At 51.6% G+C, this 25633-nt stretch overlaps 1 protein-coding gene across 1 annotated transcript; it reads right to left on the bottom strand.

Annotated features, from left to right (window-relative positions):
* Nucleotides 1–859: 859 nt before the first annotated feature.
* On the bottom strand, nucleotides 860–20336 carry CX3CR1 (C-X3-C motif chemokine receptor 1). Its single transcript, XM_066245137.1, has 2 exons — nucleotides 20161–20336; nucleotides 860–7956 (listed from the first exon to the last, which is right to left on the bottom strand). The coding sequence occupies exon 2, from the start codon at nucleotides 7945–7947 to the stop codon at nucleotides 6877–6879; it is 1071 nt and encodes a 356-aa protein (XP_066101234.1). The 5' UTR covers nucleotides 7948–7956; nucleotides 20161–20336; the 3' UTR covers nucleotides 860–6876.
* Nucleotides 20337–25633: the final 5297 nt, after the last annotated feature.

Genomic DNA, 25633 nt, shown 5'->3' with positions numbered 1-25633 from the left:
TTCTTTGTCCCTTTACTGAGGTCTGTTCCTTCAAATAACCTCTTTCGTGATCTTATCGGTCATTTTCAAAAATCCCTTTACTTTTTCTTCTCTCTCTGCCAGAACGGAAAACTTCTTTTGTTTTGTTTTGTTTTTTCCCCCCTCTTTATCTCTTGCATTCAGTAGCCAGTATTTCGTAGGATAAAAAAAGCCCACAATATCCTGACCAAGAAGACTGGGAAGGTGGGGGGGGGGTGCTGTCACAGATTAGGGTTCTTGGAGTGTCAGCAACTCGGCGTTATCTTTCTGAAAAGTAACTTTGCAGTAGCGAGCAAGAGACACACAGATGCTCAAATCCGCTGCTCTAGTAATTCTTACACAAAGATTTACGCTCAGCACTCTTGGATGCATAAAGTAAAAAACTGGGAGTCCATTCATCGGGGCGCGCCTAGAAGGAGTCCGCGTGGGCTCCTGTCCGACCATTAAAAATCACGTTTGAGTTCAACATGGAAAAATGTTCACGCCGTTATGTTAAGCGAACAAAACAAGATATAAAAACTCTATGTAAGTTATGATCTCAAATTTTTAAAAAAGTCTATCAGCAGAGAAAGACGGGGCAGAAAATCTCAATGTTAAACAATGGTTCTCTCTGGGAGATAGAATATTGTGTAATGTAAAATTTTTATGGATTTATTTTTATTTTTTTTGTATTTTCTATGACTGTGCATCTCTTTTGTAATCAGAAAAAAAAGATATTAAGACTATAAGACAAACACAATGAAAACCCAAAAATCTTACTTAGTATTCAAAGAAATGCAAATAAAAATTTATTTATTTTTTTATTTTATTTTATTTTTGTATTTTTCTGAAGCTGGAAACTGGGAGAGACAGTCAGACAGACTCCCACATGCGCCCGACCAGGATCCACCCGGCGCGCCCACCGGGGCGATGCTCTGCCCACCAGGGGGCGATGCTCTGCCCCTCCAGGGCCTCGCTCTGCCACGACCAGAGCCACTCTAGCGCCTGGGGCAGAGGCCAAGGAGCCATCCCCAGCGCCCAGGCCATCTTTGCTCCAATGAAGCCTTGGCTGCGGGAGAGGAAGAGAGAGACAGAGAGGAAGGAGGGGGGGGTGGAGAAGCAAATGGGCGCTTCTCCTGTGTGCCCTGGCTGGGAATCGAACCCGGGTCCCCCACACGCCAGGCCGACGCTCTACCGCTGAGCCAACCGGCCAGGGCTAAAAATTTATTTTTGTCTCTATGTGAATAAATGAGGAACTATGGGGTAAAAGAGAAATTTTCCTGCCCGGCCTGTTTTGTGGTTTCGAGGGCTGTCTAGGGTGTGGAGGAACTCTGGCTGTTGCCTCACAACGTGCCTGGTACAACAAAAATGGAAACACGACCCGGTGTCTCTGAGAAAACAACTTGGCCCCCCTCTGGATGGAGGGCATCGTGAAGAGAAACCGGATGTTTCTTCATCGGCTAAGACCTACTTCTCTCGCTCGCTCTCAGATACTACTACTTCTGGGTAGCTCAAAATGGGGTTGCTAGCTCAGCGAGTTAAGCCAACAGTATTACAAGTTGTGTTGAAACTGAAATGGTCCCCATGGGCCAGAAGAGTGGGGCACAGGTGGAGAAGAAAGTCAGCTTGTGAGTTGGGACACACTGCCCAAATTTGAGGGCGCTAATGGGACACCATCTAGGGGCCAGGTGGTACCCCAGGTGGACCTCTCAGAGTCAGGTTTCCATGGTCCCGGGTATAGTTGGTGGCCTGTGGGGCCAGAGGTGAATCTCCCCCTGGGTGCTCAGGGGCAGCATCTCAGAGAGATGATGGATAGCCCACTGGATCCTAGACACACTCCAGGTGCGGTGCATTTTAAGGGGTGATGGGCTCTTTCCCAGGAACCCAAAGCATGTATTCTCTATCTTTCTTGGTGGTAAAGCCCCTGTGAGGCTGACATCTCCCTTAGATGGTCATTTAATGAGCACAGAAGAAGCCTAAAGTGAATGGGATGCTTTGGAAAAGATTTGGTATTTCCTCCAAGTGCCAGGGCAACCCCAGAATGTGCCATCTCCCCAACAGCACCCCCTCTGGCCTAAGGCTCTGTCCATCCAACCACATTCCGCTTCAGGCCAATGATAGCACCTGCTTCTGGGACTCCTGGTATCCTTTGCTGCTGGGCCTGTTGACCATCTTTCATTAGAGAGACTGCTGATGTCACAGAACAGCTGTTGCCAGAGGTTGAACCACCCGGGCTGCACCTGTCTCCGCTGAGTAGACTGATCCTGTTAAACCCAGAATTCCAGCAGGCAGGCCTCCCCTGCCTGCCAAAGTCATCTGCCTGCAGACCTCCTTTCTGGGGAATTGTCACTGCCTACCCATGTTCTCCGTCCCGTTCCCCCCCCCCTTTCCCGAGATATAAGTGACATATGACAAGGTATAAGATTAAAGTGAAGGGGATGAGCAAAGAAAAAAAGAACCTTATAGGCACAGACAACAGTATGGGGATTCCCAGAAGGAAAGAGGGGTGGGTGGAGGGAGACAGGAGAGAGTAGAAGGGAATAAATGGTGACGGAAGGAGACTTGACTTGGGGAGGTGAACACACAGTGCAACATGTAGGTGATGTAGATGATGTATGTATTATAGAATTGTACACCTAAAACCTACATACTTGTATTAACCAATGTTCCCCCAATAAATTCAATAAAAATAAAAAAGAAATATTAATATTAAAAGGTGTATAATGTACTGATTTTGTATGTATGTATATTGTAAAATGATCACCCACAGTGAGGTTAGCTAACACACCTATCACTTCACGTCATTACTTTTTTTGTGTGTGTGGCAAGAACTTATAAAATTCATTCACTCGGAACTGACCAGGTGGTGGCACAGTGGATAGAATGTCGGACTGGGATACAGAGGACCCAGGTTCAAGACCCCGAGGTCGCCAGCTTGAGCGTGGACTCATCTGGTTTGAGCAAGGCTCACCAGCTTGAGCCCAAGGTTGCTGGCTCGAGCAAGGGGTTACTCGGTCTGCTGAAGGCCCATGGTCAAGGCACATATGAGAAAGCAATCAATGAACAACGAAAGTCTTGCAACGAAAAACTGATGATTGATGCTTTTCATCTCTCTCTGTTCCTGTCTGTCTGTCCCTGCCTATCCCTCTCTCTGACTCTTTCTCTGTTAAAAAAATAATAATAAATTCATTCAATCGGTAACTTTCAAATACACAATATAATATTATTAACTATAGTCACCATAGGACTGATCTGTATTTTTACCAAGGTGAGGAAGGCGTCAGTAGACTGACAGTCAAAGTATCTACTTGTTTCATGAATCTGCTGTGTGACTTTGGGCCAGCCTTTGGCCCTCTCTGAGCCTCCTTTTCCTTACTTGCAAAATGTAGATTTGAAACCAAATCTCTCTGACTCACCCCAAATTTTGTGTTTCTGGGACTAAGAAAAGCAGGAAGGCAAAGACAAGCTAGTATGAGTTTTCTTACCAGGGAAGGTTCCATTTAATAATAAGAAGAAAAAGAATCAAAGTAGTTGCCACCATCCATCTGAGCTTGCTTGGCCAGACCTGTGCTGTGAGCTCTGTGGAGGTAAAACCTCGTCATAATCCTGGCAGGTGGGCACTACATTTATCCTTATTTTCCAGATGACAAAACCGAGCCTCAGCGACGTTAAGGAACTGGTGAAAGACAACAGAGTCACTGTGCTGGGACTAGGTTGCAGGTCTTCGTCTTGGAGGTCCGTGTTCCCCTCTGCTTCGGGAAGCCTCAGGGCAGAAGCAGCAGTGGGTCTGACCTCGCTGTTCCCAGGAGCAGCTGCGCTTTTCAAACGCACCTTCCTTCGTTCAGACACTGGCATCCTCGCTAGTGAGCGTCTTGTTTCTAAACAAGCTGCCCTGTTTTCTCCTTAATCTGTCTTACTCAGCAAAATGAAGACATGGATGTTTATCATACACATTTTCTTCCGGGAACGAAAGCGTTTGTCCCTTGACTTTTCTTGCTCAAGCCAAAAGAATTTTTTCTCTCTCTCTTCTTGGGAGTCCAGAGGTAAGTTAACATTTCATGGAGGTTTCATGATTCAACAGCAGGTAATAATGAAGCAACCTTGTGAACATCGGAGAACAGTCCCCTCCACTGGTTGTTTGAGCCAACGCTCCAGAAGGTTCCTACCGCCCACACCGCTCCCAACGGCTTTTGATGTGCACACACTTTTTTCTTAAGATCCCCCCTGTTCTCACCCATCTCCTTTATATACGCCAGTCACTTGCCCTGCAATGTCATCCCTTCCTTTTTGCCAGGAGAGCCCCTTACACACTCAGGCCAGAAGTCACTGCCCTTATGTTACCAATTAATGCAAATGATACTTTATTCACTTTTCTATCCTGCATTCTAACGGGAAGCACTGCTTAGGCATCGAGGGCTGGGGCCCAGTCTCACTTGTCTTTGGAACAGCTCTGGACCTGAGCTCACATGTTGCATAGACTATCTGTTTAATACAGGTTTTGTGATATATTGCTTTCACCTGTATGTGTCAGCAGTTAAATGTTCCCATGCCCTTTGATCCAGTTATCCCCGTTGTGTGGAATTTATCCAAAAGAAATAACCGAAGAGGAGAGGGGAAGTCACACATGTATGTATTTGGTTAATATTGGAAGTGAGCGGAAGGTTGATTAACAGAGTAATGGTGAGTAAATTGCAGTACATGATCTTGATGGGACATGATTCACCGAGGAGGTGTGAGAAATACAGCAATGAGCCAGATGCCTTTAATGAGTACAGACTGGGTAGAGGCTGCTAAAATGATCATCATAAAACTAGAGAGAAACAGAGAGTGGTGTGTGGCCTAGTGTTAAGAGGAAAAAAAAGCAGATTATAAAACTACATTATGTTTGCAATTCTAAACACGTGAGGATATGAACAAGATCCGGAAGGGCAAATGACAATACACTTCTGCATGGTGGGATTATAAACAACATTTTCTTTAGCATCATGACAGTTGTTTTTCAAGCTTTAGTTTTAGACCCTCCCAAATGTTTACTGACAGTCCTGGCTGGTTGGCTCAATGGTAGAGCATCAACCTGGCATGTAAAAGTCCCAGGTTTGATTCCCGGTCAGGGCACACAGAAACAACTACCTGCTTCTCCTCCTTTTCCTCTCTCTCTCTCTCTCATCCTCTCCTGCAGCCATGGCTCAGTTGATATGAGCACATTGGCCCTGGGTGTCGATGATGGCTCCATGGAACCTCTGCCTTAGGCACTAAAAATACCTTGGTTTCAAGCATTGGCCCCAGACACGTATCACCAAGTGGATCCCGGTTGGGGCGCATGCAGTAATCGGTCTACTCCCCTCCTCTTACTTAAATTTTAAAAAAAGAAAGAAAGAAAGAAAAGAAAGCCGCTCCTGTGACCCTGGCTCTCCAGGTTGGCCGTGGCATGAATGATGGGGTTATCGCCAGATGGTCAGGGGTTTGCCACAAGATGATTGGGAAGGAGTGCTCAAGGTGGTCTGCTGGGCTGGGTCAGGGAAGGCCAGCCGTCTGTACATCCCGGAGAGCCCACTGAGCGCTGCTCTGGGAACCAGGCTTCTCTGTGTCTGGACTACTCCGTGCAGCGGACCTGTGGGCTCCTCCAGGCTCTGCCAATACCACCGCTTAAGCACAGGGCCAGGTAGGGGAGGGCAAGCTGAAGTCCGGGAACCAGACAACAGTGTTGGGGCCTGAAACAGTCGGTGGTGGCGGGTCCTTCATACTGAAAATGATGCTACCAATGTGAAAAGTGCCATCATCTCCATCTTACAGATGAGGAAACTGAAGCTCATTTGGCCCTACGCTGCCCAGGGGACAACTGATAGAGAGTTGGGACAGAAGTCCTTCTTGGTGTGGGCCAGCGTTCTTTCTCTTTCTCCCCTTGGGCCCGGGAGCAGGAGGAAATGCATGAAGCCACATAGAAGGAACCAGAATAACTGGGCGGGTGGGGTCCTTTGCAAAGGGGGAGGGCAAGGGGGGATCTCTTGGTGGGGTCATGTGGTGGAGGATCTCAAAGGCCTGGCATTTGAGTTTGGACATGAGGTAGTTGGCAGCGGGGAACCTTTATAGGTTTGGGGATGTGAGAGAAGGGGCTTCCTGGGGAGGAGGCTAGTCCTGCAGGAGGAGGCTGGCTGGCGGGACTGGAGGGGAGGCAGGCAGGACACATGGTGAAGTTGGTGGGTAGCCCTTGTTCTGTCTGATCAAGGCAGCAGCCACCCTTCCAGCTTCTTGGAAATAGGTCTCCCTGAACCTGTAGCCATGAGATTGGAATGGAAACTGACATCTTATCTACCCCATTTTCATGGATACCACCTCCTGACCCAGGGATGGGCATTCTGATACAAGCTTGACCAATCAGAGACCCCTTTGGAAATGCTGACCTTGAGACCAGAGAGGGAGGAAGGGGTCTTTGTCCCTTTCTGATGACAAAGCTGTGCTGTGTGCATCTGGGAGCTCTGTCACCACTCAGAGATTTGAGGGTCAGAGGGAGGAAGAGGGAACTGGCCAGATTTCCTGTACTCTCAGAGCTCAGCCACGCCCTTGCCGGGGGCGCAGTGGGAACAATACTCACCGCCCCCTTTTTAGCTAAGTTAGCCTGAGTCAAACTTTTGTCACTTATAAACAAAAATGACTTTTGCAGTAAGTGACATGCCTGCCCTTTATCATTCAAATTTTGAGCACAGTTCTCTCAAAAAAACACTATGGGTTGTGTTTTTGGAGGGTGGGTGGGGAACAAACATCATCAGGTCCATCATTTCTTGCATGTAAGAAACAAACAGAAAAATGTGTCCTGATTTTTTTCAGCGTCGGACTCAGAAGCTCCAGGCTCTCTGCAGGGACCAGGCTTCGGGGCTCTCTTCAGACCAGCATGGACGCATCTCCGTCGCTGGTGTAGTGAGTGCCGTTGCTGCTGAGGACGCTCTCCCTCCTGCTCCTCTGCGATTCAAGAGAGGAGAGAGCAACGGGAACAGACCCACCGCACAGGACAGCCACGCATTTCCTATACAGGTGGTTAAGGTATCTTCTGAACTTCTCTCCAGCAAACGCGTAGATAACGGGATTGAGACAGCAGTGGATAAATGCGATCGTCTCGGTCACATTGAGGGCCAATTTCAGACCCCGCTTCACGTCGCAACTGGGAAAGAAGTTGTAGAGGTTGAGCGTCTCTAAGAAAACCATCACGTTGTAGGGTGTCCAGAAGAGGTAAAACATGACGACCACCAGAAAGATCAGTTTAATGGCTTTAGCTTTCTTGTTGTTCTTGCACGAAAACAGCGTATGCATGATTCGGCAGTAACAATAACTCATAATGAGCAGGGGAAGCAGAAAGCCAAGAAGATTTGCTTCCAGGTTGCGGAGCACAGGCCAGACATCCTGCAGGATCTCAGGGTAGTCCCCAAAGCATTCGTTTTCCCTGAGTTTTGTGAACATGAACTGGGGGGCTGCCACCAAGATGGCTGCCGCCCAGACACCCAGGCTGACAGTGACACCGTGTTGCACGGTCCGGTTGTTCATGGAGTTGGCAGCCAGGACAATGGCCCGGTACCTGTCAACGCTGATGATGGTGATGAAGAATATGCCTCCAAAAAAGCCGATGTAGAAGAAGGCGGAAGTGAGTTTGCATGTGGCATGGTGAAAGCCTTGCTCCCTCACCTGATAGTGAATCCAGAGGGGCAAGGTGGCTACGAAGAGCAGGTCGGATAAGGCCAGGTTCAGGAGGTAAATGTCAGTGATGCTCTTGGGCTTCCGGCTGTGGATCAGGGCGAACACCACCAGCAAATTTCCCACCAGGCCGAAGGCAAAGACAAGGGAGTACACTACGGACAGGAAGGTAGTCCCGAAGGCCACGATGTCGCCTACATAACAGGCTTCCGCACTCTCATCGTACTGAAACTCTTCTGAAACGGATTCAGGGAAGACGGTGGTCATGGTGGGGGCCTGGGGTGAGGAAGAAAAACAAGGCCTAATGTGAGTTCTTTTTTTGTTGTTTTTTGTTTTTTGTATTTCTGAAGTTGGAAACGGGAAGGCAGTCAGACAGACTCCTGCATGCGCCCAACCGGGATCCACCCGGCACGCCCACCAGGGGGCGATGCTCTGCCCATCTGGGGCGTCGCTCTGTTGTAACCAGAGCCATTCTAGTGCCTGAGGCAGAGGCCATGGAGCCATCCTCAGCGCCTGGGCCAACTTTGCTCCAATGAAGCCTTGGCTGCGGGAGGGGAAGAGAGAGACAGAGAGGAAGGAGAGGGGGAGGGGTGGAGAAGCAGATGGGCGCTTCTCCTATGTGCCCTGGCCGGGAATCGAACCCAGGACTCCTGCATGCCAGGCCGATACTCTACCACTGAGCCAACCAGCCAGGGCTCCAATGTGAGTTCTCAGGGAAGCAAAGTGGGAATTCTGTTTTCATACATAGGCAGGCTGGAAGAAACAAATGTTGGTGGGTGCCTAACCAATATATTTGCCAGGGTCACACATCCTGTCTTGTATTCCCATTCAGACACTGTCTCTGAAGAAGGCTGTCATTGACTTTACTGACAGAAGAGAAAGCCAGGCCACCGAGAGGGACTTGTCCCAGGCTATCTGGTCAGTGGGCCAGCTAGCATTTGAATCTAAGCTTTTTGAAGCACAAGACAAACCTTTTTTCCTTATAATTTTTAAAAGTTTCTCCAAAGGTAGCTAGCTTAACCAGCATGAGGACACAGCAGAGGGCACCTTGGGTAGGGAGGTGAGGTGTGGGACAGGGGTGTGTGTGGCCGTAACTCACACTTCTAGTCCCAACTTCCTAAAGCAATGCCCACCCCCTTCCTTATTCCACCTCCTTGGCCTCTGGACCCTACTGTCTCCTGCACGGAGCTGAGACTGGAGAGCGAGGTCTCAGACGCTCCCCGGGAGCTGAGACTGGAGGGCGAGGCCTCAGACGCTCCCCGGGAGCTGAGACTGGAGGGCGAGGCCTCAGACGCTCCCCGGGAGCTGAGACTGGAGGGCGAGGCCTCAGACGCTCCCCGGGAGCTGAGACTGGAGGGCGAGGCCTCAGACGCTCCCCGGGAGCTGAGACTGGAGGGCGAGGCCTCAGACGCTCCCCGGGAGCTGAGACTGGACCACGAGGCCTCAGACGCTCCCAGGGAGCTGAGACTGGACGGCGGGGTCTCAGACGCTCCCCGGGAGCTGAGACTGGACGGCGGGGTCTCAGACGCTCCCCGGGAGCTGAGACTGGACGGCGGGGTCTCAGACGCTCCCCGGGAGCTGAGACTGGACGGCGAGGCCTCAGACGCTCCCAGGGAGCTGAGACTGGACGGCGGGGTCTCAGACGCTCCCCAGGAGCTGAGACTGGACGGCGGGGTCTCAGACGCTCTCCGGGAGCTGAGACTGGACGGCGAGGCCTCAGACGCTCTCCGGGAGCTGAGACTGGACGGCGAGGTCTCAGACGCTCTCCGGGAGCTGAGACTGGACGGCGAGGCCTCAGACGCTCCCCGGGAGCTGAGACTGGACAGCGAGGTCTCAGACACTCCCCGGAGCCCCGAGCAGACCCACACCCAGAAGCCCCCATCTTTGTTCTCAGGAGTCATTTTTCCCCTCTCCTTCTTAGAATCAGCGAGTCCTACTCTTCCTTAGGGAATAAGAAAGAGTCACATGCTCTACGGTGACTGTGTTGGCTGGGTTTGCCCAGAACTTTTCCACTTTCAGCAAGCAAAGTCTCCCCTGTCAGAAACCCCCCAACCCTTGCTTCTGAGCAAACCGGGCGGCAGCCACCCTACCACTCCTGGGGAGGTCACCATCACCGGGGGTCTTTGCGGCTGTAAAAGTGCTGCTTGATCTTAGATGGAGGACTTGCTCAGCCTGCTGCACTGGGCCTGGTGGCTAATTAACTCGATAATTACCAGGCTCGCACTTGACCTTGACCTGGCCTTCCCACTCTTATTTCCTGTTTCCTTCTGAACGAAAGCGGAAAGAGAAAAAACATTTCTGCGCAGTGTCCTGTTCCCTCTCTCCCCTCAGCCTGGCCTCACTCCTCATTCACTCCAGAGGCTGCAAGAGCGGTCCTTGCGCCCTGGTCTCCGGGGTACCTTCCTTGTGATTCCATAGACAGGCACCTCAGAAACCCCAACCGTATTCGGGACACGCCTCCTGGCTGTCACTGCCGCCCTCCCCACCACAACTAAAAGCAAAGCTCACACTTCTTTAACCCAGGGAGTTTCTGCACCCCACTACTCCCTTTCATGTGGTTTCACCCAGAGGGCGTCTCTGCCAAGGTGAGGGTCCACCCAGCCAGGGCTTTGCCGCGCCCTCCCAGCCTCCGCAGCTGACCAGACTCTGCCAGGACCAGGCGGGCCGAGGCCCTGACCCCACTGTCTCAGGCTGAGATGGGTTGGCCCCAGGGAATGAAAGTCTCTGCTTTCTCTGCTGTAGGCTGCAGTGCCTTTTTCTCAGAAAGGGTTCCATATAAAATGGCTAACATGCAGCCATTTTTGAACCACCCCAATGTCGGTTTCAAGTGGTACAAGCTGGGAGAAGGGGAGACAGAGAAATTGCCACTTGGGGCCAGTGGCTTGTGGCAGACAGGTATCTTCTCAGACATGCAAATAGGAAGGGAAGTAGTCAAGCCCTTGGTGGTCATAATTAGGGATCCTGGGGCAAGCTACCCTCTCCCTCTCCTCCCTCCCCAGTGAAAGGGGCTGGCATGCCGACCTGGAGAGGAGGCCGAGGTCAGTACAAATCACTTTGCAGCTTTTCCAGAGTCCGTGCTCAGTCCTGCAGTCCAGGAACTCCGTGCTTTTTGATTGGCTTGATTTAGCCAGATCGGCATGAGGTGGGTTTGATCTCCACTCTTGGCACGGTCCCTTACACACAGGGACCTGCTACAGATCTCTGGGCAGGTGTCCCTGGGTCACCAAGGAGGGAGACGTGCGTGAGGGCCGTGGACTTGGTCTCTCCTGAGATTGCATCCACGCAGAGGCGGATTGAACGGCGGGCGCACTGGGCGCGTGCCCTGGGCCCCGACTTCTGAAGGGCCCCATGAAACCCCAACTTGACACTTTTTTCTAATGACACCAAGTTTGGTTTCATATGTGCAATTTTAACAATAATAGTAGATAATATTGAGAATATGGTTAACATGTATTTTTATTTTCCTTGTCTCTTTTTTTTTTAAGGAGCCCAATATTTTCTGATCCCGGGGCCTGAACCGACCGTAATCCCCCTCTGATCCCACGCCAAACTTCTCTGGCCCAGTGACCGTGGGCCTCTGTGCCTCACATTCCTTACCTGGGAGACTGGGATCCACTCTCATTCCTGCCCACTGTGCTGTTTTGAAGCGAACACCTGGCACGGTGTGTTGCATACAGCAGGCATTTAATAACTGCACAAAGGGAGGAAGCAGAAGCACTTGGGCCTTCGGAACCACCCAGGCTGCCTGTGGACTCTCGTGTTTCTCTCCCACCCTAGGCATTGTGAAAATTTGGTCTGTAAAGGTTGTTTTATTTATGTATTTATTTTTTGGTGGGGATAGAGAGAGTAAGCCAAGCTTTACTGGGCTTTTGCTAAGCTTGCCAGCTCATTGCTAAACACGCCACATTATTATCTATTTAGTCCTGTCTGCAATTCTGAAGGGAAAGTCCTGTGTTTAATTCACTGCCTTCCTGAATGGGCCCAGGGATATTTGTGATGAGAGGAAGGGGAAGGCTGGGAAAGGAGCCCGGGGCAGGTGGAGACGGTTAGACATAAATAACTGGCCTCCACACAGAGTGGCAAGGACATTCACGTCCAGCCCTTCACCACTAGGAGCCCTGGCTCGGGGCCACCACATGCACAGGGATACTGTCCCTAACTGGCACCAAGATGCCAAATAAGTCAGGGATGGTCCTAGTTGGAGATGTTCCACATCCATTCAGCAAACACATACGGAGTCCCCCGAGGTGAGGGCTGAGCACGGCAGGGACACATGGAAAGATCAGTCAGGCATAGTCTCAGCCGCGAAGGGCTTAGTCGTCTGAACGGGGGAGAGTTCACACAGACTACGACTTCCGTAAGACAGAAGCAAGAGTCTGCCGATTTATCCTCAAGATGGAATGCGATCTCAGATGTGCTATGGGAGGGATGATCTTGCTGACTGTTGGCTTCATTGCTTATCCCAAGAAAATGACTGGTCAGGGGGCATCCGTCTAGGTTGGGACCCCTACCTGCTACCCAGAGGGTCCACTTGGGTGAGGGTTCAGCTCCCTTGTGGCTCAGCATTACCAGTCAAGACCCCAGAACTGCCCCGGTCTCCCACTGCTCTGCCTCAGCACAGTGCTATGCACATAGTAGGTGCTCTCTCAGCGTGTTGGAGTCTTCTGCTATGAGCCGTTCTGCACCAGAGAACAGGGGAAGGAATGGAGGAACAGTGTTCAACGAGACCCTCAAAGTCTAACACGATAACAACAGCGTGTTGTACATGCTCAATAAATGGTAGCCAACACATAAACGCATTACCAACTCTACCTTTCGGGCGAGTAGAGGCAATCGGAGAGCAAGTTACATAAGGCCACATGGCTGGCACGTGGCAGGGCTGCAGCCTGGGTCCACGTGTGGCTGGTCTCGGCATTTTTTTTCTAACTTGGCATTACAGCCCTTCCCCCATCCCAAGACTAGGGGTTCCTAAAAGAAGAGTGGTGGGTGTCCTTTTCATCTCTGTGGGCCTCTGTTCAACGGAGGTAGGGATCTGGCCCAGAGCAAATACACTGGAATATTTCTAGAAGGATTAATATTGTATCCTAGACCTTCATTCCAAAGAGTCCCTGTGAATGGTGGCAGCAGCTGGCCTTGTTCTCACAAGTGCTCACCGGGTACACAGGTGTCCTTTCTGATCGTGGCCTGAGGCCCATGAACTCAGAGCTTACTGGGCCCCTAGTGTGTTGAATGAATGAATGAGTGGATGATTGGGTGAATGAAGGAAGGAAAGGCCTAGGGAAGTGAATGAAGAGACACATCAGCCTTCTAAAGCAGAGCCCAGGAAACAAGCACAGGCCCAGCATCTCTCCACAGAGAGAAAACAACTTAGAAAAAACAGCCGCTCGTCTCGACACCCTCTTTAAAGCACGGCTGTGGAACATGTCTGATCAGGAGATGGACGCCAGTGTGGGCAATTTCGGCTCTTCCTCCTGTGCAAATGTCAAGGCCCAGCAATTGCCTCGGCTGTGTGACTGAGGGGTGGCCCAGGGTTTTACATGGTTGGGGAGGGGATTTGCAGTCTCTCTGAGCGCTTGAGCCCGTTCCAATCCAGCCTTGTCAGATAACAGCCCTGGAGCACGTGAGGACACCACTCACACCAGAAATCTGACGGCAGGTAGAACTTCTCCTTCACTGAATTATCCCATTGAATTTAATGGCTGAATCAAGGAACCTTTTTAGGAGGCCTGGGCCTGAGTGGGGACCTTTCATTTTGAATCCAGAACTGGGAGATGAGACGGAAGATGGGGCCTCCTGTCAGCAGATGGGAGCAGGGTCAGTCCTTGGGGATTGCCTTTAGGGGAGGGTAACGGGCTGTTGGAGGTTTCATTGGCTTCCAGCTTAGGAACACTGGCTTTCCTGGCCTCTGAGGACACCAGAATCCAGTGAGGTTAAGCCTTTGCAGTGTCCTACGCAGCTAGGTTTCCTAAGAACAGAGCTGCAAGAGGAAGGGTGCGTGCCAGGGTGAAATGAATGCAGACAACGCCGAGTGAGGCTGCAATGCCCAACTCAGGGCAGAAGCTGGCCAGAACAACACCCCCGGGCTGTTCTCCAGCCTCCTCACCCTCTCTTCCCCTGTGGAGCCGAGCTGGGGGCGTTTGAGCTGGACCTAGGAGCCGAGCTTTGACTGCACGTGCATTTCACACTGAATTTGGTAGGACCTGCTTTGAACACTCACCCGCCCGCCCCCTGCCCGGCCAGCACTACTTCCCGTAGCTCACTTCCTTTTCCCAGCCCACTCGATTATTTTTTTTAACTTTTTTGGGGGGGAAGGGGAGGTGTCATCATTACCAATCAGCTTCCCTTTTCTACACTTCCTCCCTTTTTAGGTAGCCCAGATCCATTCTCCCTTCCGTCCAGCGACCTTTCCGTGTTCTGTCCCTCTTTCTTTTGGTTCCGAGTTCTGCTTACTGTCTCCCAGATCCGGTGCGCCTGCTTTTGTTCGTTTGTTGTTTGCTGTTTCTCACCCTCCTCGGCCTCTGTTGAGGGTGTTTTAGGCCCTTGAGTGAAGGCTGGGTTTGAGGTGTAATTTAGGTTAAAAAAAAAAAATTGTGAGGTTTAATTTCTTTTTCCTTTGGACCAAAGGAAACCAGAGAATTGCTTGGGCCGTGGTCTCACGTTACCCGGGCGAAGGCCACGTGCTGCTGTTGTTCTAGAACCTGCGATTATCCTCAGGAAGCCCCTGGCTAGGAGGAGAAGAGGCTGCCTCTCCTGGTGCCTACTAAGTGTCATTCTGTGTACACAAGACCCCCTTTAATTCCCTCCGCAGCCCCGCGGGAGAAGTGATTACCCTCCCCCATGGACAAATGAGCCGCAGCTGCTCAGAGACATTTGGGAGACTTGTCCAAGGGAGCCGTCGAGCCCGATTTTTTTTTTTGTTTGTTTGTATTTTTCTGAAGCTGGAAATGGGGAGAGACAGTCAGACAGACTCCCGCATGCGCCCAACCGGGATCCACCCGGCACGCCCACCAGGGGGCGACGCTCTGCCCACCAGGGGGCGATGCTCTGCCCTTCCGGGGCGTCGCTCTGCCGCGACCAGAGCCACTCTAGCGCCTGGGGCAGAGGCCAAGGAGCCATCCCCAGCACCCAGGCCATCTTTGCTCCATTGGAGCCTTGTCTGCGGGAGGGGAAGAGAGAGACAGAGAGGAAGGAGGGGGGGGGGTGGAGAAGCAAATGGGCGCTTCTCCTATGTGCCCTGGCCGGGAACCGAACCTGGGTCCCCCGCACACCAGGCCAACGCTCTACCGCTGAGCCAACCAGCCAGGGCCTCGAGCCCGATTTTTAACCCCCACGCTCCCCCTGTGCGCTGGGCACCGCTCGAGGCTTTCCCCCGGAGGGGCGGTGGGAGTTACTACTGCAGGCCACTTCTCTAGAACTAGAACAGCAGCACATCGATCGGCAGGTGCGGCACCCCCGGGAAAGAACATGGCCCATGACACACACCTGACAGCGTCCTGGGACCTGGCACCTGACCCTCCGTGAATCCCTGCCGGGGAGGCCCTGGGCAGCTCACTCCCAGCTCTGCCTCGACGGCTTGCCGTGTGAAAGGGAAGCCGTGGGACAGACCATGTCCAAGGGCCAGGGCCCGGCCAGCTTTGGTGTGTTCAGTTTTCCAACAGGAACTGAACGGAAGCCAAAACCAGCAACAAGAGAAAAGTATTTTTAATTGAATTTATTGGGGTGACGTTGGTTTGCAAAACCACACAGGTTTTAAGTGCATGACTCAACAAAACATTATCTGCCCACTGCACAAGCCAAGTCTCCTTCTGTGCCCATGTCCCCCTGTGGCCACCTCCACCTCGCACGCACCCCCTTCCCCGCTGGCTACCACCACACCGCAGGTTAGGTTGTTTACGTCTATGTGTTATGCATATATGTTTCTTTGGCTAATTTCAGAAGGAAGTATTTTTTAAAGAGCAACATGAGTCCTGGGTCAGCAAAAGAGGTCAGTGACCTGAGGTCAACAGAAGTGGGGACGTAAAACATCTGGGCTTGCAGACTGCCAGCCAGCGTGCTGACAGGGTTCCGTCCGGGGGCAGAAAGCTAGATTAGTTGATTTCAAGTTCCGACGGGTCTGGAATTTCACTGTGTTCTAGATAAGAAGGTTCTCTGGCGCTGAGCCCACACGCCCAGCTGTTTGGGCTCCTGAGTTCCATCAGGTCCTGATGGTTCTCCCATTTACAGTGACAGCTGATTTTTTTTTTTTTTTTTGTATTTTTCTGAAGTTGGAAATGGGGAGGCAGTCAGACAGACTCCCACATGCGCCCGACCGGGATCCACCCAGCATGCCCACCAGGGGGAGATGCTCTGCCCATCTGGGGCCTCACTCTGTTGCAACCAGAGCCATTCTAGCGCCTGAGGCAGAGGCCGTGGAGCCATCCTCAGCGCCCGGGCCAACTTTGCTCCAATGGAGCCTTGGCTGCGGGACGGGAAGAGAGAGAGAGAGAGGACGGAGAGGGGGAGGGGTGGAAAAGCAGATGGGCGCTTCTCCTGTGTGCCCTGGCCAGAAATCGAACCCGGGACTCCTGCATGCCAGGCCGACACTCTACCACTGAGCCAACTGGCCAGGGCCCGACAGCTGATTTTTATTTTAATTTTTATTAATCGAGGTCTCCCCCCACCTAGCCGCCCCCCCCTTAGGATGCAGGAAGAGCTACTGCTGGGAAGGCGGAAGAGGGGCAGATGGGGGGTCCGGAATTGCAGGCCCATTTTACCGCTGGCACCCCATCTCCTGTGCGAGGAGATGAGTGGGGCTCTGCGCCTGCAGCAATGAGCCCACTTCAGACAGCACGGCATTTCCCACCAGCCAGCACCGTGTGAGGGGCCGGCGCCACAGCCCAAGCCTAGGCCAGCCACAGGAGGAAACAGCGCGGGGGAGGGCGTGGGGGGGGGCCTGCCCCCGTGAGCCGCCCCCGCCCTGGTGAGCCGCCCCACCCGGCACCGAGTCTGCCTCCTCAGAGGACTTTGTGGTATTTATGTGTCTCTGCCGAAGCAAACTGTGAAAGGTTGAAAGGAACTGCCGCATGAATTTAGGAGAAACAAAATCATTGAGGAAGAGATAAAATTGTAGATTCATTAATTATTAATTAAGTCCGTTGTTTATTGAAAATTTTCACTATACGTTATTATAAGGACAAATGTAAATTTAAAATGAGAGGCTTAATTCTCCCTGTTGATGGAGAACGGGTGCAAAAGGAGAATTTTTTGTTTGTTTTTTATATTTTTCTGAACCTAGAAACGGGGAGAGACAGTCAGACAGACTCCCACATGCGCCCGACTGGGATCCACCTGGCACGCCCACCAGGGGGCGACGCTCTGCCCACCAGGGGGCAACGCTCTGCCCACCAGGGGGCGACGCTCTGCCCACCAGGGGGCGATGCTCTGCCCCTCCGGGGGGTCGCTCTGTCGCGACCAGAGCCACTCTAGCACCTGGGGCAGAGGCCAAGGAGCCATCCCCAGCGCCCGGGCCATCTTTGCTCCAATGGAGCCTTGGCTGCGGGAGGGGAAGAGAGAGACAGAGAGGAAGGAGAGGAGGAGGGGTGGAGAAGCAGATGGGCGCTTCTTCTGTGTGCCCTGGCCGGGAATCGAACCCGGGACTTCTACACGCCAGGCCGACGCTCTACCACTGAGCCAACTGGCCAGGGCCTCAAAAGGAGAATTTTTAAAGGGATAAAGAAGTGCACGTCGGCAGTTACAGCTGAGTCACAGGGATGGCAAGTGCAGCATAGAGGACGTGGTCAGTAATACTGTAATAACTGTGTTCAGTGCCAGGAGGGTGCTGCTACTGATGCGCCCGGGGTAACTGTGTACGGTGCCAGGAGGGTGCTGCTACTGATGCGCTGGGGGGGGGGGACGGTCCCTAGGTTGAGGCCACGAACAACGCTGCCACCAGCACGTTTGTGTGTGCATCCTCCTCTCCTACAGCATGGGTCAGTTTTAAAGACAGAGGCTGAAAAGCAGACTACTGCCTGAATCCACACATATAAAGGGGAGGGGGCAGCCAAATGTCCCCGATCCCTATGAAAGTCCCTTTTGTTTTAGTGATGTCCATCTAGGTGGTAAAAGTATAAGAATGGCCTGACCTGTGGTGGCGCAGTGGGTAAAACACTGACCTGAAATGTTGAGGTCGCCGGTTTGAAACCCTGGGCTTGCCTGGTCCTTCCCCTTTCTCTCTCTCTCTCTTTCTCTCTCCTCCCCCCATCTCTAAAGATGAATTAAAAAAAAAAAAATTTTTTTTTAAGTATAGGAATGAGCAAGGAAGAAATGACCATATAAGTCAGGATCTTGGTGACTTCTGGGAGAGCAGGGGTGGTGGTCAGGAAGAGACCGAGAGAGGCTGGTAGCAGCTGGCCTATTTCTCTCCCACTACCTGGAAATCACATTGTAATAATTTGTTAACCTGCACACTGTTCTTTGAGTGTATGTTTCACAATAACCAGGTTTAAGGAAAAGACCAAAAAGAGTTTGGGAGTATATTTAAAAAGAAGTGGTATCTGTTTTCTTCCTATTGGGACTCACAATCCCAAATGGCTGCACTTTGGCCAGACCTATAGAGGAGGTGGTTGAAGCGGCCACTGTGTCCGGAGAGCCATGAGAATTCTGGGCCGCCAGGTGGGCAGGCAGGATCAGGGCCGGGCTGGGAGCCTCAGTCTTCTGTTGGCTCTCCTGCGCAGACTCAGGGACGGAATACTGCAAGGCCTTGGGACCCCTGGACTGTGTTGCGGGGAATCGGAACGGATTCTCGGAAAAGTTAGCAAAGACCTGGCCTGTGCCACCTGGCTCATCACTGTGACCTGTTGTGGGACAGCGGCCGTGCCCTTTCCTGTGGAGCTCGTCCACTGTAGGTGCGGCTTCTACCATCGCCAAGGGGGAGAAGCGGGTGCCCGATGGAAACAGGGCTACCCCAGGGCTCCATTCCGGGTCAGAGGCTGGGCTGGGGAGCGGTAGCCGAATGTCCCAGCTCTCGGGAAGTCTGTTCTCTGAGGCCAGGTGTCCGACACTGCTGTCCTTCCGAAGCCGGGCCAGAGTGGGATGGGGTGCCTCCTGGGGGTCCGGTGGGGAAGGGAATGAAGGTGGTCCTGCGCTGGGTCCACTCTGGCATGTCCCGTACTCTCCTGCCCCTCACATTAAAAGTAGGCAGTGATCTTGAAATGCACAAACTTCCTGAGCCTCAGTTTCCCATAATGAGGACATATATTGTTTCTTGAGGACCAGAAAGCATAGTCAGAATGTTATATACCGTGCCTTAATCCCCACAGAAACAACCTGGACCCATCACCCGGCTTCAACGATTATCAGCTCACGACCAATCTTTGTTTTGAAAGCAAAGCTTGAAGCTTAGCAAGGTCAAGTGCAGAGCCAGGGTTTCATTCCAAAGCCGGGGTGGGGGTATGGCTGACATGTGGCTGACACACAGTAGGAGCTCCCTTCCCAGGCACGTGGGGGAAGAGCCAGGTCAGCGTGAGAGCCAGGAGGAACTAACTGCCCACTCATAACTTCTTTCTGAAGACTGTGTTTTCCAGCGACACAAACCTTCTGCACCCGAGTGTCCTCACAACAACGATAACAGTGCATAGCAATATTGAACGTCAAACTTGTGCCAGCAATTTATTAAAATTGTTTTCAATATTAATGTAATAGGTGCTCTTTATAAAAATGTAGATGCACCAAAAAAGCATAGCAATAAAAAGAATAAAACAAAGCTATCTATAACTTAACTTCTCAGATTCAACCACAGTTAGCTTTCAGCATTTAAAATTTAATCCTTATGCACATTTTTTTCCCTTATGCACATTTTTTACATTCATGTATTCATGAGTATATTTATATTTAAAACACAGGTGTTATTTTTATTAGAAAATTTTTCTTTTATTATAAAATTTGCAAACACACACAAAAAAGCAGTGAGAACTCTCATGAATGCACCACCCCGCTTCAACAATGAGCATCTCGGAGTCAAATTTTTATCTATTCCCCACTGCACGCCTTCCTGGATTGCTTAGAAATAAATCCAGACATCATAGCATTTCACCCATGGACAGACAGTAAAGTGTGAGTCTCTAAAAGAATAATGACTCCTTTAAGAAAGAAAAAAAGAACTTCAATACTATTTCTCACCTTAACAAGTTGACAATCATTCTACAATATCGTTCAGATGCACTTTTAAATGGTGTGCTTTTGCTAGTTAATGTCACATCGTGAGCATTTCTCCGCGCCCTTACTCGTTCTTCTGATCACCTTCTATCGTGGTGAGCATATCATAAACGATCTCGTCGCCCTCTGCCCCCAACTCCTCAAGCCCCTTAGTCTGGCACATTCTCACATAAATGGTCCCCTTGTTGGCATGTAAAGCGAACCAGCGTCACTACCACACTCTGAGCGCTGACCACAAGTGCCCCGCCCCACACTCCCACAGGTGCCGATGGAGCCCTCTGCTCCTACCTGGGCTGGACTGGGGAAGGGAACCTCTGGTCGTGCCAATCAGCCGCCCTGTCCCACGCAGACACTGCCAGAGAGCGTTTCCCTTTTCTGTCCTCCCGGGGCATCTTTATTTGCGAAGTTAGCCAATAGTGTCTGGTTTCCTGTGAGGTGGGTTATCTTTAGATGCTGCTGCAGGCGGGCGCAGCAGCTCCAGGCTGGAAGTCAGCTGACGACAGAAGGATCCGAAGTCACGGACCTAGAAGTCCCGAGCCTGGGGGCAGACCGAGAGGGGGCTGGAGCGAGTGATGATTTGGTTGGGGGCTGTGCTCCCCTCCCCAAACATGGGTGGAGGGCAAGGAACAGTGCAGCTCTCTTTTGTGGCATGCCTTTAGGCAAGCCGGGAAAAACCCATGAAACACCAGTTTTCCTGCCCATACAGGGAGCCCGTTACCCTCAGCGGGCAGCTTGGGGTGCAGAGGAAATGACTCCTAGCTTTTCTCCTCACAAAGTGGTCCCAGCTGGGGGCTTGTCGACCCTTGGGCCCCACCCTACACTAACTGAATCTGACTCTGCATTTTTAAAATTTGTTTCGTTTTTTGACAGAGACAGAGAGAGAGAGAGTCAGAGAGAGGGAATGACAGGGACAGACAGGCAGGAAGGGAGAGAGATGAGAAGCATCAATTCTTCATTGCAGCATCTTAGTTGTTTATTGATTGCTTTCTCATATGTGCCTTGACCAGGGGGCTACAGCAACCTACAGCAAGGGCTACAGTGATCCCTTGCTCAAGCCAGCGACCTTGGGCTCAAGCTGATGAGCCTTGCTCAAAGCAGATGAGCCCGCGCTCAAGCCAGCAACCTCGGGGTTTTGAACCTGGGTCCTCCGCGTCCCAGTCCGATGCTCTATCCCCTGTGCCACCGCCTGGTCAGTGACTGCATTTTAATGAAATTCCTTGGAGGCTGATAAGAGCATTGATTTAGAGAAGCACTGGCACAGAATGCAACTAGTGCAAGCCAGGCATCTGGTAGATGCTGAATAATGATATTTTCCCTTCATCTTCCTCCTTTAAGGCATGTATGGCTCCCTATACCCTTCGGTCAAGGTACCCCCAGTTACGTATGTGACAGGCGAACTGGCCAGGCTCCTCTCCACGTTGTCTCCCACTGCCTCTGCTGCTCCAGCTGGTGGGTGCCCAGCTGGGACCTGATTCCTCCAGGGCGCATCCCCACACCCTGCCCCAGCCAACTTGTTCTGAGGACCACGCAAACCTCTAGCACCAGGGCCTCACTGCCTTCCCATCACGTCCTTCCTGCCTGACTCACGTGCAAGGCAAATGCCCGTATGGTCCGTCTGTCCCTATCTCAGGGCCCAGCCAGGGTCTTGCCCAGGGAGACACTCAGTACACATCGATTGACCTGTGATTCTTCCAAAGCCTTCCCTGGCTCCTGCCTGGCCACCTCGCAGCCTGTGCCCAGCCCCGTCTTAGCTCTCTGGTCACTGTGGTCTCTGGGGGCAGGGGCATGGCTTGTGCTCCGCCCCGCGCCTCCCCCTCGGTCCTATCGTGGCCGGGACCAGGACAGAGCTGTGGGCTGCAACGGCCGTGCTGCAGGTTCGGTGACCTGGTGGCATTTGGGGAAGCCCTTCACTGGTTTTTCTTTCTTTGTCTGTCCTTGGTCTCACTGTTAGGCCCCCTTCCCCTGCCTTCAACTCCCCTCCTACTTCTCCGGGTGCTCCTTCCTGAGATCTGGCCCGAACTCTCTCCTCTGGTCACATACTGCTCCTGGACAATCTCATCCGCTCCACGCCAGTGACCACCTCTGGGATCTGATTCCCGCGCCACTGCGTCCAGCGGGGCCTGCCCATTCATGGTCTACCCTGCAGCCAGACAGTTCTTTCTAGAACCCAAACTGCTGTCTTAAACCCTCCAAGGGTTCTGTTCATTGGAGTTTGGCCTGGCTCATTGGATTCTGCAGCTTGGAGTCTGGCCTTGGGATGATCCTGCCCCTCGGCGCACCCCTCTCTGCTCCAAGCACGCCAGCTGCTCCGGCAGGCACCTCCCGGCCAAGCAGCGCCCATCCTACCTCGCCGGGCCAGCGGTCTGGGATTCAGTTTCCCCTCCTTTGAAGCTAACAACTAGGCTTTACTGTAGCACAGAGCTGACGGCAGACAAGACAGCATGACTCATGGCCCAACCAGCCACGTATTTGTGTCAGTTCCCTTTCCTCCCAAACCGCACAGGGTGGCATACGTGGTGGGCCCAGACAGATGGGCACCTGCACATGAAGGAGGCTGCGTGGAGAGAGGGGAGCTCGGAGCTGGGGAACATGGCATTTTATAGCAAGTAGCAAACAAGCCTGGTCTTTGGTGCAGAGGCAGACAGTACCTCAACCCTCAGACTGCAAACGCCACCCTGAGAAGCGGTTCAGGGAGAGCGGCGGGGGCTTTGCATTCGCGACACAGCTCCCTCAGACCTGAACGGATACTTCTCTAAGAAAGACATACAGGCCCTGGCCAGTTTGCTCAGTGGTAGAGCGTTGGCCTGGTGTGGGAAGTCCAGGGTTCAATTCCCCGTCAGGGCACACAGGAGAAGTGACCATCTGCTTCTCCACCCCACCCCCTTTTCTCTTTCTCTCCCTTCCCCTCCCACAGCCATGGCTTGATTGACTCAAGTGTGTTGGCCTCTGGTGCTGAGGATGGCTCCGTGGAGCCTCTGCCTCTACATACTGGTAGCCAGTAGACATATCAAAAGTTGCTTGGCCCTGGCCAGCTGGCTCAGTGGTAGAGCATTGGCTTGGCGTGCAGGAATCCCAGGTTCAATTCCCGGCCAGGGCACACAGGAGAAGCACCTATTTGCTTCTCCTCCCATCCCCCTCTTCTTCCTCTCTGTCTCTCTCTTCCCCTCCCACAGCCAAGGCTCCATTGGAGCAAAGTTGGCCCGGGCGCTGAGGATGGCTCCATGGCCTCTGCCTCAGGCACTAGAATGGCTCTGGTCACAACAGAGCAACACCCCAGATGGGCAGAGCATCGCACCCTGGTGGGAATGCCAGGTGGATCCTGGTTCGGCGCATGCGGGAGTCTGTCTGACTGCCTCCAAGTTTCCAACTTCAGAAAAATACAAAAAAAACCCCAAAAAGTTGCTTAACATCACTAATTATCAGGGAAATGCAAATCAAAGTCACAGTGAGACACCACTGCATACCTGTCAGAATGGCTGTCATCGGTAAATCAACAAACAAGTGCTGGTAAGGATGTGGCGAAGAGAAAAGGGAACCCTCGCGCACTGTTGGTGGGAATGCAGATTGGTGCAGTATGAAATTTCCTCAAAAAATTAAAAATGGGACTGCCTTATGACTCAGTGATTCCACTTCCAGGTATATTATTCAAAGAAACCCAAAACACTAATTTGAAAGAATATATGCACCCCTATGTTCAGTGCAGCTTTTTTACAAAAGCCCAGATATGGAGGCAACCAAAGGGCCCATCAACAGAAGACTGGATAAAAAAAAACAACAACTATGGTCCATTTACACAAGGGAGTACTACTCAGCCATGAAAAGAATGAAATATTACCATTTGCAACAGCATGGATGGACCTAGACCGAGAAGATATTGTGCTAAGTGAAAAAAGTCAGTCAGGGAAAGACAAAGACCATATGATTTTAGTCAGATGTGGAATCTAAAGAACTATATAAACAAACAAACAAAACAGAAACAGAAACAGACTATCGACACAGAGAACAGACTGCGGTTGCCAGACGGGAGGGGGTTCGGGAGACTGGGTGTGAAAGGCGAAGGGGTTGAGAAGGACAGATTGGAAGTTACAAAATCTACAAGAGGATGTAACGTACAGCGCAGGAAACATTGTCAACGATATCTTAGTAACTATGGGTGGTGCCGGCTGGGCACTGGGAGTATCAGGGAGAACACTTGGTAAACCATGTGATTGTCTAACCATGATGCTGGGCACCTGAGACGACTACAAAATAATATCGAAGATAAACGGTAGTTCAAAATAAATAAATAAATAAATAAATAAATAAATAAATAAGTAAGTAAAGTCTGCTTCCCTCCCCCCAGATATGGTGTGTGTTTCCAACAACACAGAAATTACTAATGGAGAATAATGGAAAAATGAATAAAGTAACCAAAAAAATGATTTATAAAAGTGTTTCCACTTTAACGTTTTGAACTACATAAGTAATTCAAATTAATTCTTAGATGATCTTTATATTGCTTTCTGCTGTTCCAGAGGGTTGGCTTGAAGAGAAAAAAAAAAACTGTCCCTTGCCAACAGCGGTTTTACAAATATTGTCACCGTGCGCACGATCACGCTCGATGCCCAGAGGCAGGAACGTACCACACCTCTGGGTCGCTGTCATTGATCAGCTATGGAAAATAAGTTGTCGGCCCAGCCAGCGGCCCAGGGCAGAAGTGCACCCACAGGACGACCTGTGTGCGGTGCCTGTGACTACAGGAGCGAGCGACAGGTCTCCTCAGCTCATATTTCCAACCGGGTCTTCTTTATTTCACACTCCGCCATTCCTGCAGCAGTTAAAAAGAGGGCTCGTTTGGAGTAGAAAGGCAGAGGGACGAACCCAGCGGCAGCCTTGCACTAGTTTGCACAAGTGCACCAGGCCCACGTGAGCCCAGGACACTAACACCAGGTGACACTGTAGGCTCACATCATGCTTTGAGGGCTGAAGGGGTCACTGGTCAATCCAAGGCTCCAATTGGACCTCAAAACAGAGGGGGCGGCTGAGGGTCCAGTGCAGCCAAACCAGCTCCTGATACACTTCCCCGTTGAATGAATTTGCATCAAGACTTTAGACATCTCAGGTACACCTTTGAATCCTTCAGAACCAATCACTGCACCTGACAGGGCTGACACTGGTTTCCAAAGTCCATTTTAGGTGCCAAGGTAGCCGAGGCTGCGAACTTTCTTAGCACTCAGAGTATCTGCAGTTCACAGTTGGTTGGCTGCTTCTGTCACTGACAGCCCGGGCAGTATAAAATTAGAGCTGTAGCCGCAGGTGAGTACCGGCCAACCTACCTGGAGGACATTCATCACCTTGGAACAGCAAGAAGCCCCCTTCTTAGGTACTTGAGAACCTTCTACTCTTTAATAGCAATATGTACATATGTATATAAAACAATGTATATTTTATTTGGAGCCGGCTTCTAATCTGCTCAACTCTAAAACAGATATAATATTTCTTTCCTTCTTTTTTTTTTTTAAGTGACAGGAGGGAAAGTAGTGAGACAGACTCCTGCAACTGCCCTGACCAGGATCCACATGGCAACCTGGTCTGGGGCTGATGCTGGCAACTGAGCTATTTTTAGCACATTAAAATAATGTGCTGGGACCAACTGAACTATCCTCAGCACCCCGGCGCCATGCCACTGGCTGCAGGAGGGGAAGAGGATGAGAAGGGGGAGAGGAAAGGGATTCCCCTGACTGGCAATTGAACCCAGGACATCCGTACACTGGGCTGATGC

This window comes from Saccopteryx bilineata, chromosome 10 (genome assembly GCF_036850765.1).
Source record: "Saccopteryx bilineata isolate mSacBil1 chromosome 10, mSacBil1_pri_phased_curated, whole genome shotgun sequence".
Taxonomy (NCBI): domain Eukaryota; kingdom Metazoa; phylum Chordata; class Mammalia; order Chiroptera; family Emballonuridae; genus Saccopteryx; species Saccopteryx bilineata.
This window is presented reverse-complemented; position numbering and strand designations above follow the sequence as displayed.